Genomic DNA, 14,120 nt, shown 5'->3' on the forward strand with positions numbered 1-14,120 from the left:
AAATCAAGTCAATTAAACACAATTGGCCCTAAACAGATTTGTGCTGGTTTTCCTTAATGAACCAACATTTGCCCAAAGGACAGTTTATTTTGTCTCTAGAAGAGATTTAAATGTCTTTGTGCAGTTTGTACGTGTTTTGAGGATCACAATACTTTTGATTAAATGTAGTGCAAGTCGATTTTTTTTTCTTTAAGATGGCAAAGAACATCAATACCAAACTGCATAAGTAAATCTAGAAAGTTCTGGGAGTCTCAAGGCTGAAAGTTGTTAATTACATCAAAAGTATATAACTTTGTATCACACAGCTCCTAAATACATTGGTTTATTTCTATTGTAAATGCAAAAAAAAGATAATTTGGAATACTTCTTAAATGTGATGGGGTGGTGTTGGTGGGGGATGGGGTGTGGTGTAGAAGTGGGCACTAAGCTCTGTTAGTAACTGGCACACAATTTTTGCAGCACTATTATCATTGGTGCTAAAGACTAAAGAGACTTGTGTATGGTTGTTCCCTTGTAAAATTGTCGTGAACTAGTTTTCTTACTGTGCAATGTATTTGCTTTATATGGCACAACATCAGTTTGTCTTTGTCATTGGCTGACTCCTTTTCTGTCATACGTTTCTGGTCTGTCTTAGACTCCTTTTATTTCTTTTTCTGTATGTATGTCACACAGTTTTAGTTCCATGTGTAACACACTTCCTCTCAGTGTTGCTGCCTGCCTTGAATTTTATTCTGTTACATTTCTTACATGTGCTCCATTAATGATACCTCCTACCCTTCTGCAATCTGTCAAAGAAGGAAATGCACATCAGGTTTGGCATATGGAAAGGTGCTGTAGAGATGCTACAAAGTGAATAGTGAAAAGAAAAATATGTCATTAAGACTAGTAAGGTCTGGGAGCGAGGGTCAGGTCAGGCTAGAATAAACAAGACTGAGCTGAATATTGTATGTAATAAAATTGTATGTAATTGTATGTCATAAACAGGGGGTGGGGTGCAGTGGAGAGAAGGATGAAGGTTAATGCAAGTATTGGGTATTCAGAGCTGGGATTTTCAAAAGATTTTAAATGGTAAATTCCAGGCACAGCACCTGAATTTCCAAAAGGTCAGATAAATTAATGACAGAAACTGGCTCATTGTTTGACTGAGGATGTTGAGCAGTCACCTAAGGTTGGAGGCCTAATGGGTGGCCCTTCAGCACTGACATATTCTTAGTGACAAATGACTCCCAAACTAAATAGTGAAGCATGAAGCTAGATGCAATTCCCCTTCTTGCCTTATTTCTGGCAATGCAGCATTACATATATCTGCCTCCTACCCACCAGTATTCTGGCAGACCACCTCGATGCTCTTTAAATAAACAATATTCAAGTTAACAAATTAACTGACAACCCCTTAAAAGTGAAATGCAGCAAAAATAAAACTTTCAAGGAAACTTATCAAATTTAAATATCATTTCTGGGACTTCAGTCCCTGCAGTACCTATCAGTCATGGAAGGTATCCACGGTACCAGTGAATGCCACATATTCTCTCGCCATGACAACCAAATGTGAATGTAACTATGGAAAGATGTCAGGCTGTCAGGCCAAACCATGCCTTCAACTACTCAATGCCCAGATCTGTTGATGGCTATCTTTAGTAATTCTAAGGAACAGGCGAGCATAGAGGTATTCCAATCTGATTAACCCCTCCTCAATGGGTGGCCAAAGATTAAGAGTGAGATGTTGAACATAACCCAAAAGTTGAGGAGCAGCCCCTCCAAATATTAAAAAAAAACCCTTAGATCAGCTTTCCTTCAAGTGTGCTGAAGATCTTTCATCAATTATCCACCAGTTTATCTTCAACAACACAATTAACATATTACCACGCAGCTTGACTAGCTGAAATGGCAACTGCAGATTCCACAGAGTGAGAGACAGAGCGAAAGCCTCAACACGGGGGTGACCTTCTAAGAAGAAGTTGCCTATTTTTAATCTGCAAAGCTGCTTGGATGTGCCATCATTATCAGTGCCAGCAATCTTTAGATGTGCGAGGGGAAAGAGGTTTCATACTGTCCTTTCCCCAACATGTCCCCCTTATTTCACACCCTGAACTCACTACTGGAGAAGCGAACCTGTGTTTCTGACTGAAGGGTCCAGTTGGTGTAGGGACTGTACCTTATCTGACCCAGAGGCTCCCCCATTGGAAATGGTTTGGAGCTTGGATGGTAGTGGGTGAACTGCACCTCCAATCTCAGTCCTGACCGATTTGAAAATCTGGCTCAGGTTGTTGAAGCACTGTGTTTAGGAAAACTAAGCAGACCTTCCATCCTGATAAAGCTTTTGACAATAGCTTTCAAGATAGCACAGGATTGCTTGTGAGATTGGAGTTTGTGGGGAATGATTGGTGCCTTGAATATGAAGGAGGAGGACTGAGGATTGGAGGCACAAAGGATTATTTTGGAAATGATGGACTCAGAAGGGCTAGGATTTGGGAGAAATAAAACTACATTCTATGGACAATTAAAAACATTCTCAGGAACCTGATGATGTTAGAAACACTAAGTGTGTCAGAGTGTAGGTAATGTTTCGAAAGGAGATTGACTCATCATTTTCACAGAGGCTTACTTTGGTTTAAATGCCATTTTGCTATAAGATTCAACATATCAAGAGAAAGAAAAACAACAAACTCAACTCAGTAACTCAAGCTAAACAGAAGTTTCAAGTTGAACCCCAATAATCCAAACAGTGCTGGATTTCTGAAGCCATGTACCAGGAATATGTACGCATTGAACTTTGTGGGCAATACATTTTACTACGAATTGTTCAATTTTGAAATCAGTGTCTTTATTATAAATGGTTCACAAAAGAGCATATTTTCAGACAGTTGAAAATACACATGTAAACCAAACTGATTTTTTGGTTAAAATAATGTGATTTTACATCTTACTCACTCTAGAATTTAACAACTGTGTTTGACACTCCAGTGCACTACTGACAGAATACTCTCAGAGACTCCATACTTAAATGAGATGCTAATCTGAGGGTCTGGTAGATCATGAAGAATCTATATCATCATATGAATGGCAGAGAAGTTCTCTAATTAGTCATAGCCACATTTATCCATTACTAACACAAATGACCTGATCATTTATCACATTGTTGTTTATAAATTGGCTATTGTGTACTAGTAATGACTGGGGATCAATTGGTCAGTTGGCTAAATGACTAGAGTGTGGTGCAGACTAATGCCTGTTCGAGTAGCATTCATGGAGAGCTGTCTCCTCATGTTACCAATGCTTGAGAAGTGACTACCATCAAGCTATACCTCACCAGTCAACTACCCATGGTGCTTTGTTAACTATGTCTCCTGGTCTTACTTAAGTTGTGAAGCCACATCACATGTACTTCTTTGGCTGTAGGGTGCAGGAACATCCTGTGGTTTGTGAAAGATGCCCTTTAAATGTAACGCCAATCTTCCTTTGCCAACTCATTCAAGATTGGTACTTAATGACATCAATGAAATGTTTTTGACTCAAGCACATCGACCACAGAGATACCTGATCATTACCTGAACACGTCTTTCATTACGGTTACGACATTTTCACGAAGAGCATCCGAGTTATGATGTTCTTCAGGAATGATATTTCAAACACCAGATTTATAAATAACAATTTTGAAAGCTATCGTCAGTTTATAATTTAGTTACAGATTGTCAAAATTTTGTTTCAAATAACTTCAGCATTTTTAAGTCATTAAAATGTTTTCAATGACCCCCCCCCCCAAGTTAAAGACCTAGTGCAGGTTCAGTTTAGTCCAGATGCAGGACTGTAATGTACTGTGAAGGCTTTAGAAACCCAGGATTCTCGCCCCTAGTCCTGGCACTCGCAACGTTCATGTGTGTAGTAAAAGGTCTGATTCATGAGCCTGCACGCTGGTGCCATCTTCTCAAATGTAATGTCTGCACCCGTAATGACCACCTCCAATTTTGATGTGCCCTAATGGATTCCCCCTGTTTGATCTTTGGTCATTGACCATTGCATCTGGCCCTCTAAATGACGTGTCCCTCCTGCCTACTGTTCTCATTTGGATGGCAAATGCAGAAGCAACCAATTAGTAAACACGTGCAGAGAACCAGGAGGCTAAGACTTGAAGGCTCAATATCCACAAATGGTACGGGTGTTTGCTGACTCCCACAGGAACATTCAGTCCTACCTTTTTACCCGGAAATTTTGCATCTGCCAAAATAATTTCTTAGTAATACTCATGATGTAAGGATCCAGTGTTAAGATGAAGTAATTGGCTCTTGGGAAAGAAAGAAAGAAACAAGCACAGTGTGTAACTCCCTAACCTGGCAGCCTTGGGATTGGTTCTTTGCTGGATCATAGAATTTGCCGGGCTACAGGTGGTCAAGTTTAAAATAAAAGTAAAACTGCCATAGTCTTACCAGAGCATAGGACTGCTCTTTCATTAGAGACAGACAACTGGGGTTTGTTTTACCCGAGGGTCACCACACCTCAGGCGAGGGGAGAGGTTGAGAGGAGTTATTCATGGAAACCCCAGCTGATGTAGGAATTGAACCCATGCTATAGATGCCACTCTGCATTGCAAACATCCACTTCCCTCATCACTAATACAAGATTCACTGCAGAAATTCACCAAAGATCCATAGACTGTACCTTCCAAACTCATGACCACTTCCATCTAAAGGGACAAGAGCAGATACATGGGAACACCACCACCTTCATGTTCCCCTCACCATCCTGATTTGGAAATATATCAATGTTGCTGGGTCAAAATCATGGAATTCCCTCCTTCAGGTCATTGTGGGTCAACCCACAGCAGGTGGACTGCAACGGTTCAAGAAAACAGCTCACCACCACCTTCTCAAGGACAACTAAGGAGGAGCAATAAATACTGGCCAGCCGAGACCCACATCCCACAAATGAATATACTTCACTGACCCCGTGTCACGTCTATTCAATGCGCAAGCAATGCAAAAGTAAAGACCTAATCTTGACATTAATCAATCTCATCCCTCATGGATGAATGGTTTTCCAATTGGGCACCAAAAATGGAATTGAGGGTTTCCAGTCTGGACAAAATAATAAAAAGTAATTATATAAATAAAGAACAATGTAGAGCCCCTACAGAGAAAACCAGACACCCTGTGGGTGACAGAACACAGGTGTTGCTGGATCAGGCAGTACAAGTTGTAAAATTTCACATGCACAAACTAACAGCATTCTGCTTTTAACAAAATCATCAGCTTGTCAATAGTTAGTGATACAAGAACAGAAATTCCTGGAAAAACTCGGGAGGTCAGGCAGCATCTGTGGAGAGAAAGCAGTTTTGGGTCCAGTGATCATTCTGAAGGTCAGCTCTAATGATGCAAGGGCCGAAGTGCGTAACTTAAACTCTCAATAGGTACAGTAAAGGAAGTCATTTGGTCAGCAGTCTAGAATATGTAAACATAGGCTACTTTACTTTCAACTAGTAAGCTATATACCTTATTGAACAGAATTCAGTAAGTAGACAGAGTTCAGATGACTCATGAATCAATATCGTGCTCTTTCCTGTTCAGCTCCATCTACATCAAATGTAGAATGTAGAATGTAAACAAAATTCAAGACAAACTTGCCACATATACATTTTGTACATCTTAGCAATATTTGGCAGGAAACGAAAAGCACTTTCTGACAACTTTTGTTGATTCAGTTATGTTTGGGCTAGCCTTGGATTTTTTTTAATTGAAGTTAAACATCCTTTGAATTTCTTTACCTGAGGTTGGCAGTAGAGGAATGTAAAGAAATTCCACTTGTTGTACTAAAACCTGATTGCAAAACAAACATGAAAAAAGGACCATTGTCAGACATGAAACAGCTTCTCCACTTCTGGTTAAAATCGTGCTCCCTTTGTACATTAGATATCATTTGATGCCTTATATTTCAATAGTTCTGTCACTTCACAAACAGAATTAATCTTCTAAAAGTTGAAAAATCATCCAACTCTTGGTACTCATAAGAGACATCTGCAACACTGGTCTGTTTTCATAACTAATCATCACTAAATATAGTCTTGAAGGTTTAAGATATTCAACTTACAACAAATTCTAATAAAACTTAACAAAACATATGTTGGCACAAATCATCTACATTCTTGATAGTTGGAGATTGAACATTTCCTGAAAGATTCAAGTCCCAATACACTGACCACATCATAATCATCTGGAAAAATTAAACTTGTGATGGGCAATTACATTGCATTTGGAAACCACTGAAAATGTTCCCAATTCTGAAAATACTGATAGGCCAGTATTTATTGTCCATTCCTAATTGCCCAGAGGGCAGTTAAGAGTCAACCACATTACTTTCAGCCTGGAGTCATATGTAGTCCAGACCAGGTAAAGAAAGCAAATCTCCTCCTCTAAACGATATCGGTGAACCATACGGGTTTTTCCCCCCGATAATAGATTCATGGTCATCATCAGGCACTTGAAATTCAAGATATTTTATAAATTGAATTAAAATTCTACCTTGGCAGTATTCAAACCCAGGTGTTAGGAACATTGCCTTGGTCTCTGGATTAACAGTTCAGCGATAAATCCATTAGGCCATTACCTCCACTAATATTCACCATTAGGCCATTACCTCCACTAATTTCGGGCATAAGCCCTTCCTGAAGAAGGGCTTATGCCCGAAACGTCGATTCTCCTGTTCCCTGGATGCTGCCTGACCTGCTGCGCTTTTCCAGCAACACATTTTCAGCTAATATTCATTATACCCTAGATGAGGCTACCAAAGGTCTGATGATAATCTCCACCATTTTTTTGTTTGATGTTAAACTGAATATTTTTTAAAAAAATATTTTCTAGCTAACATTTTTGGCTGCATGGTATTTTGTCCATAACTTTGAATATTGATAGAAGTCATTAATTTAGTAATTCTTACATTTCCTTATTGCCTATTGTTGTTTCGTAGCATATCTTTAATGAATCTACATTCTCTGTTGCATTGTTTCTAAATATATTTAACAAACATTTTGGTGTAGCTTTAATCTCATGTTCAAGTTTTGTTTAATATTCCATTTGTGCAATTCTTTTTTTTTTGTCTCCCCTTCTTGCTTTTTATAACTCAATAAAGCATCTGGGTTCCTCTTATAATTAGGTCAGCTTTTTATTTTAGCATGTCTCTTGCTCATTTGTCGACTGCAGGTGTTGAACTACATAAATCAGAGCAGGATCTATAGACTTAATGGTAAGGTCTTAGGGAGTGTTGCTCAACAAAGAGACCTTGGAGTGCAGGTTCATAGCTCCTTGAAAGTGGAGTTGCAGGTAGATAGGATAGTGAAGAAGGGTTTGTTATGCTTTCCTTTATTGGTCAGAGTATTGAGTACAGGAGTTGGGAAGTCATGTTGCTGCTGTACAGGACGTTGGTTAGGCCACTGTTGGAATATTGCGCGCAATTCTGGTCTCCTTCCTATTGGAAGGAGGTTGCAAAACTTGAAAGAGTTCAGAAAAGATTTCCAAGGATGTTGCCAGGGTTGGAGGATTTGAGCTATAGGGAGACGCTGAACAGGCTGTTTTTCCTAGAGGGTTGGAGGCTGAGGGGTGACCTTATAGAGGTCTATAAAATCATGAGGGGCATGGATAGGGTAAATATCCATGGGTCGGGCAGTCCAGAACTAGAGGGCATAGGTTTAGGATGAGAGGGGAAAGATATAAAAGAGATCTAAGGGGCAACTTTTTCACGCAGAGGTTGATATTGTGGGTCTGGAGTCACGTGTAGGCCAGATCAGGTAACAATGGCAGATTTCTTTCCCTGAAGTCCATTAGTTAACCAGATGGGTTTTTCCTGATTATCAACAATGGTTTCATGGTCATCACTAAACTTTTAATTTCAGGTATATATTAACTTCAAATTCCATCATCTGCCACGGTATGATTTGAACCCAGATCCCCAGAACATTACCTGGGTTCTGGATTAATAGTCTCGTGATAATGCCATTAGGTATTACCCTAATATCCAGTAAACCCCTTTTGCACCCTCTCCATATCTTTCAATAAAGCCTCCATATCTTTCCTATAAAGTGGTGACCATAATTGCACACAACATTTCAAAATGTGGCATAACTAAAGTCTTATACAGCTGCAACATGACTTGCCAACTTTTGTACTCAATGCCCTGACCGATGAAGGCAAGCATGCTGTTTTTGTCTTCTTTACTACATCATTCACTTGTGTTGCCACTTTCAGGTAGTTATGGACTTGCAACCCAAAATCCAACATATATTAATACTCTTAAGGCTCCTGCTGTTTATAGTATACTTTCCTCTTGTATTTGACCTCCCAAAATGCATTCACCTCACACAATCCGGATCAAACTCCACCTGCCATTTCTCTATCCAACTTTCCAACTAATTTATATCCTGCTGTATCCCTTAACTTTCTTCACTATCCAATTTTTGTGTTGTCTGTAAACGTACTAACCAGACCACCTCCATTTTCATCCAAGTAATTTATATATGTTACAAACAACAGAGGTCCCAAAACTGATCCTTGTGGAACATTTCTGGTTACACAGCTCTCGTCAGAAAAACAACCCTCCACAACTACCCTCTAGTATACCCTTCTAAGACCAAGGGTATCAATCTATCAACTCACTGTGGATCCCATGTGACTTAATCTTCTGGACCAGCCTACCATGAGAGACCTTGTCAAATGCTTTAGTAAAGTCCAAATAGACAACATCCACTATCCTACACTCATTAATCATCTTTGTCACTTTCTGAAAACACTCAATCAAATTTTTGAGACAAAGCCATGCTGATTATCCCAATAAGTCCATTTTTTTCCAAATACAAATAAATAGTGTCCTTAAGAATTTTCTCCAATAATTTCCCTAATACTGATGTAAAACTCACCAGCCTATAATTTCCTGGATTATCCCTGTTGTATCCTTAAACAAATGAACAATATTGGTTATTCTTCTAGTCTCTGGGACCTCGCCTGCAGCTAAAGAATAGAACAGAATAGAAATTTATTGTCACAGGTACTTTTACATGAAAAACAGAATGAACATTTTTATAAATCAACCCATCATAGTGCCACATCAATACAAAGAGGACACAAAGATCTCTGTCAAGGTGCCATCTCCCCCCTTGCTTCCCTCAATATCCTGGAATAGATTCCATCTGGCCCTAGAAACATATGTAACTTAATGTTTTTCACGACGCCCAATACCACCTACTTTGACATGCCCTAGATTATCAACAAATCCCTCCCTAATATTACCATCATCACTTTCTTCTCCTTGGTAGATAATGATATGAAGTGCTATTAAGGAGTTTACCCACTTCCTCTGATTAGAAGCATAAATTCCCTCCTTCATCCTTGAGTGGACCTATCCTTTCCCTTGCTATCTTCTTGCTCCTCATATTCCTATAAAAGACTTTGGGATTTTCCTTAAGCCTTCTCGCCCCTTTCCTGGCCCCGTTTTTGCCTTAACCCTTTGTTTAAGTTCTTTCCTCCTTTTTTACTCAAGTGCTTTATCTGATTCCAGTTTTCTAAACCTTATGCATTCTTCCTGTTTCTTTTTGACTAAACTTTCAAGATCTCTTGTCATCTAGGGTTCCCATCCTATCTTTAATCCTCAGAGGAACACGCTGGTCCTAAACTCTGATCAACTGGCCTTTAAAAGACACCCATAAGTCAGATATGGATTTACCCTCAATCAGCTGCCCCAATCTAATTTCTCCCATTCCTGTCTAATACTGTTGAATTAGCCTTCCCCCAATTTAGCAGTTTCATCTGAGGATCAGTCTTATCCTTATCCACAACTATCCTAAAACTTATCAAATTATGATTGCTGCTCCCAAAATATTCCCCCACTGAAACGTTGATCACCTAGCCAGGCTCATTCCCCAATACAAGGTCTAGAATGGCCCCTTCCCTAATTTCAAAAAACCTTCCTCGATTACCTTACAGACTGTCAGCTGACAGCACCAATATGAGGCTCAAACCCACAACCCTGAAATTACACATCTTATGCTTTACCAGCGGAGCCAAACAGGCCTGCAAGGAACTTGCTGGAAGTAAAATATACAAACTTTATTTCGAAAAGGGAAATATGCGCCGAGAACAGGCCATGAATTTCCCAAAATAGTAAAAACATCACAGTAAGAGCCATCCATAAAGAGGTTTCTGTCCTGTCAAGTTGTAAGATCCAGAATGTGGAAAAGAGGAGAAACTAACAACACTAGCACAATACACCAAATAAATAGTGCATTAACACTGCAAAATTTCTGCAGGTGCAGTGTCAACAAGGTGTTCACAATTATTAGTTTTTACACTTGTGACCAAACATCCTGGAGCACATTCACAACATCTTACACATACAAGTCACAGCATTAATATAACTGACCAAAATTAGGGGCATACATTAAGATGTAGTTTACATTTCAAATATTTTAAACCTATGAAAATCTCTAAATTCATTAGCATTTTTCTCCAAAGGAGTCTGTTCGCATGTAGTCTTTTCTATCTGCTGTGAGAGATCCCAGAGATGCATAATACAAAGGAATGCTTTGCCAAACTTCCATGCTTCACTAATTTAGTGTTCACGGACCAATATCACTTCCAAGAATATAAAGGTTCATCACATCTTTAATAAGCATTTAATCTTTGAATACTCTCCATTCTACTGATTCCCTTAGCAAATTTTGCATAAGAAAAGGTTAAGGATGTTCGTGTGAGAAATAGAACATGCTTTCTTTGGACTCCAATGACAGCATCCAATCAGGTTGGATCTTGAAACACCCTTTTCTCTGGCCCAATAATGTATCTGAGCCTACATCCAAGAAGAGTATCCTCCTCCCTCAGTGCTAGACTTGGCCATTTCCCTGCATAACCCACTGACTCTTCAGGGACATTATCAAGTTTCGCCCATTGGGGTGACTCATCCAATCAGTTTTGGGCAGATTTCGACTCATGTCCTAGAGATGGAAGGCTAATGCTTAACTCACCGCTTTGGCAGGTCTCCATTGTTCCAGTGGGTCTTAAATAACAATCATACCATTTAATCACATTTAAATCTCTCACTTCCAATTTTGAATGTTTTTATATCAGCAACAATGAGATGACATCTTTGTTTATCAACATTTTCACTGAATGTTACAAAAACACGTCCATGTCAAATTCTGTTAGCCTGGGGATATTAAGAAAATGTTCATAAACTTTGACTATCACAGTTTTATGGCAGCTCTAAGCTTTGCAGAACGCCCACGTGGATTTTCATGAACTTCCCCCGGGCCCGGGGTCAACACTTTCTTCTGAGTGTGTGACCAATTCAAGATTGTCTGTTCAGGGTGGGATGAGCCATCCTCTTCCTGTTTTCTAAGTCCTTGTCTAATCTTTTGCCTTGCACTTTGGTTGAATTTCTCAGATATGTCAATACCATGCAGAAAACGTTTCACAATGCGGTCTTCAAGTGAATGAAATGTTAACACAACCAAGCGGCCTTGAGGTTTCAAGAATTTCTGAGCTGTTTTAAGTCCTTTATACAACTCATTCAATTCATCATTCACAAAGATTCGCAAGGCTTGGAACGTTTTGGTTGCCACATGTGCAGGTCTCTGAAGCAGGTCTTTACGAGCGTACATTGCTGCTGCTGGAAATGCTCCTGTGATATCCAGAAACAAAAAGAAAAAAAAATCATGTTTTTGAAGCAAAGTTAAAATAAAGTTTGTTTAATAAAAATAGTCTCCATACATGGTACATCTTGGGAAACAAAATATGATTAATTAATTATTTTGTAGCACAGAACATTACCAATGCGACACAAAATCAAAGCATTTTGTCTCACACACAACAAGCAGAACTTGTGACAAAATTAAACAAACTTAGACAGGCAAAGGCCATACATCGCATCTTTTGCACTGCGAAAAGCATTGTGGATCTTGTCAATCCCTGCTGCATTCTCCATGGCAATGTCCTGGCTAATCAGAGTCCACCAGCCTGATCGGAGTTTCGTCAGTGAGATTAACAATTCCTGCTGCATCTCCATGTTAGCCAAGGTTTATCAAATCAACACCTTCATCTCATACTTAAAAATTGGTGCTCCCCCACCCCCCTTCTATGTTTGGTTTCTTGAATGCAAGGTGAAGAGCTTCGACTTCATGTCTCATTTTTAGCAATGATTAAAATATGCAATATGTAGATCGGAAAATACAATGCACATCTAATTTTATTGGTATGGGTCATACTGCAGTCAACTTTTTCTATCTAATGTCTTACTAAGCAGTTCAAAAATGATAATGATGCACATCATGAAGAATTTCAAATGCTAATCAAATTTAAAATGTAGGAGAGAGAGCACACGCACCCATTCTTATCGTGTGTCCTTTCAGTCCAGTCATATTCTGTCACACTGTTCAAGTTTGTTCCTGGTGTCCCTACTACGCCTAACCTATTGCATTGTAATTGCTGTAGAGATCTCAATGCTACTGAAATCAGAGCATTTGATCATTCAACAGCTGTTCAATACCTGTGATTCCACTCAGTTCTTGAGGTTAACAACAAAACCAACTATCGGATGTGAAAAGTGAAATTATGGAACGTGATTGCATCAGCTACCAATTAAAAGTACATGGTACAGGTACTTTAAATTAATTTTACCTACAACTGCATTCTTCCTGCACAGATATTTTCAGATCAGCAGATTAGGCATGAACATAAACTGTGGGATTTTACAGTTTATCCTCCCTTATTCTGAAGGCAGTTCATAATAATGTGACACAACAGATTCACTTTTATGCTTGTCATGAAGTGATCTGAAGATAATAGACTCACTAGAAAGCTACTTTGACAAACTCAATTTTTCTTTTGTACTACAAGATCAAAGTGGGGGCAATGCACACTCATTGAACTGAATAAAGTCAAACACAAACCATTCTACACTGAAGTTACTTTATTGATAATTAAGTAAAAATAATTTTCACTACAACAGAATGCGCAATAAAATTTAAATACTGCCTCGGAGATTCAACACAAACAGAAAAGAAATTAAGTGCTTGCTGAGAAACAAACAATTAATCGGCCATATATATTGTGTTTTGGTGTGCAATTATTATGCTCAATTTAAAATGCAGCTGTAACAAAATAAATTCTTCCATGTAATAGCAAGAGTAGTATTTGCTGTTTTTAATTCATGCACATATGTAGAACTTTTGCAGAGCACTACATTTCAAACACTAATAATTTTTACCCCAACATGTTATTTTAAATTTGGCCATCGAAATGAGGTGATAGTGCTGCAGAGTAAAATGGCCTTCTATTTTGTGCTTAATTGTACTTTAAAGAAAGCAAAATTTGATTTTAAAAAACTGCAATTACTAGCTTTAAAGTTAAGTAAACAATTAAGCATTTCAATATAGAAACCAAGCTCTTCTAACTGGAACATCTTTTAAAATGTATCACCACATTAAATTTAAGCACAGACAAACTGTTTAATATAAAGAATGTATAGCAGTTGATTATATAAGATATGTGCATGACCACACAAGTTATTAGCAAGTACTTTTGAGTTCTGAATGTCGGAACTTCATTTATCTGTCCAATGGTAATGTATTTGAGGATCAGCTAACAAGCCTCAGTCTGCTTGACACAGATCTGATTCTAGGATAGCAAGTGTTTTCAAATAGTTTAAGAAAGAGTTTCTACAGGCCTCATTGATTTTTTTAAACCTGTTGTTTAGTGCAAAGTGGTCCATTAAATATGCCCCGTGCTGTTTTAAAGCACCTCACCTTATTTACTGAGCATTTAAACTAGGGGTGATCTTGCATTGTGCACCTCCTGTGCAGTGTGACCTGTGTGCCTCACTGTGTCTAAACACCCTATGATCTGTATGTCCTTGCTTCTTATTATGATCTGCCTCTACTACTTGCAAACAAAGCTTTTAATGTACACGCGACTACAATAAATTAAATCAAATCATATCAATGTTCAGAAATCTCAGTAAAGATTGCCACCATTTAAAGCCAGATTGCCAAATATTGTAAGTGACACTCTCATTTTGATGGCTGTGTTTGACCTGACCACCCTGAACTGCCATGTCACAGTGTTTTTGTCTGTTGCCGACTGCGTTTT

General features: G+C 38.6%; 1 protein-coding gene across 1 annotated transcript in view; it reads right to left on the bottom strand.

Annotated features, from left to right (window-relative positions):
- Nucleotides 1–10,064: 10,064 nt before the first annotated feature.
- mettl15 (methyltransferase 15, mitochondrial 12S rRNA N4-cytidine) overlaps nucleotides 10,065–14,120 on the bottom strand; it is a 147,242-nt gene continuing 143,186 nt past the window's right edge. Inside the window, exon 5 of the mRNA XM_043705437.2 lies at nucleotides 10,065–11,655. Within this exon, the coding sequence (XP_043561372.1) occupies nucleotides 11,219–11,655 (437 nt within the window). The 3' untranslated portion in view covers nucleotides 10,065–11,218. The remainder of the gene's footprint in view (nucleotides 11,656–14,120) is intronic.

Source organism: Chiloscyllium plagiosum, unplaced genomic scaffold (genome assembly GCF_037043375.1).
Source record: "Chiloscyllium plagiosum isolate Xiang-an unplaced genomic scaffold, Cpla_swu_hap1 HiC_scaffold_18, whole genome shotgun sequence".
NCBI classification, from domain to species: Eukaryota; Metazoa; Chordata; class Chondrichthyes; order Orectolobiformes; family Hemiscylliidae; genus Chiloscyllium; species Chiloscyllium plagiosum.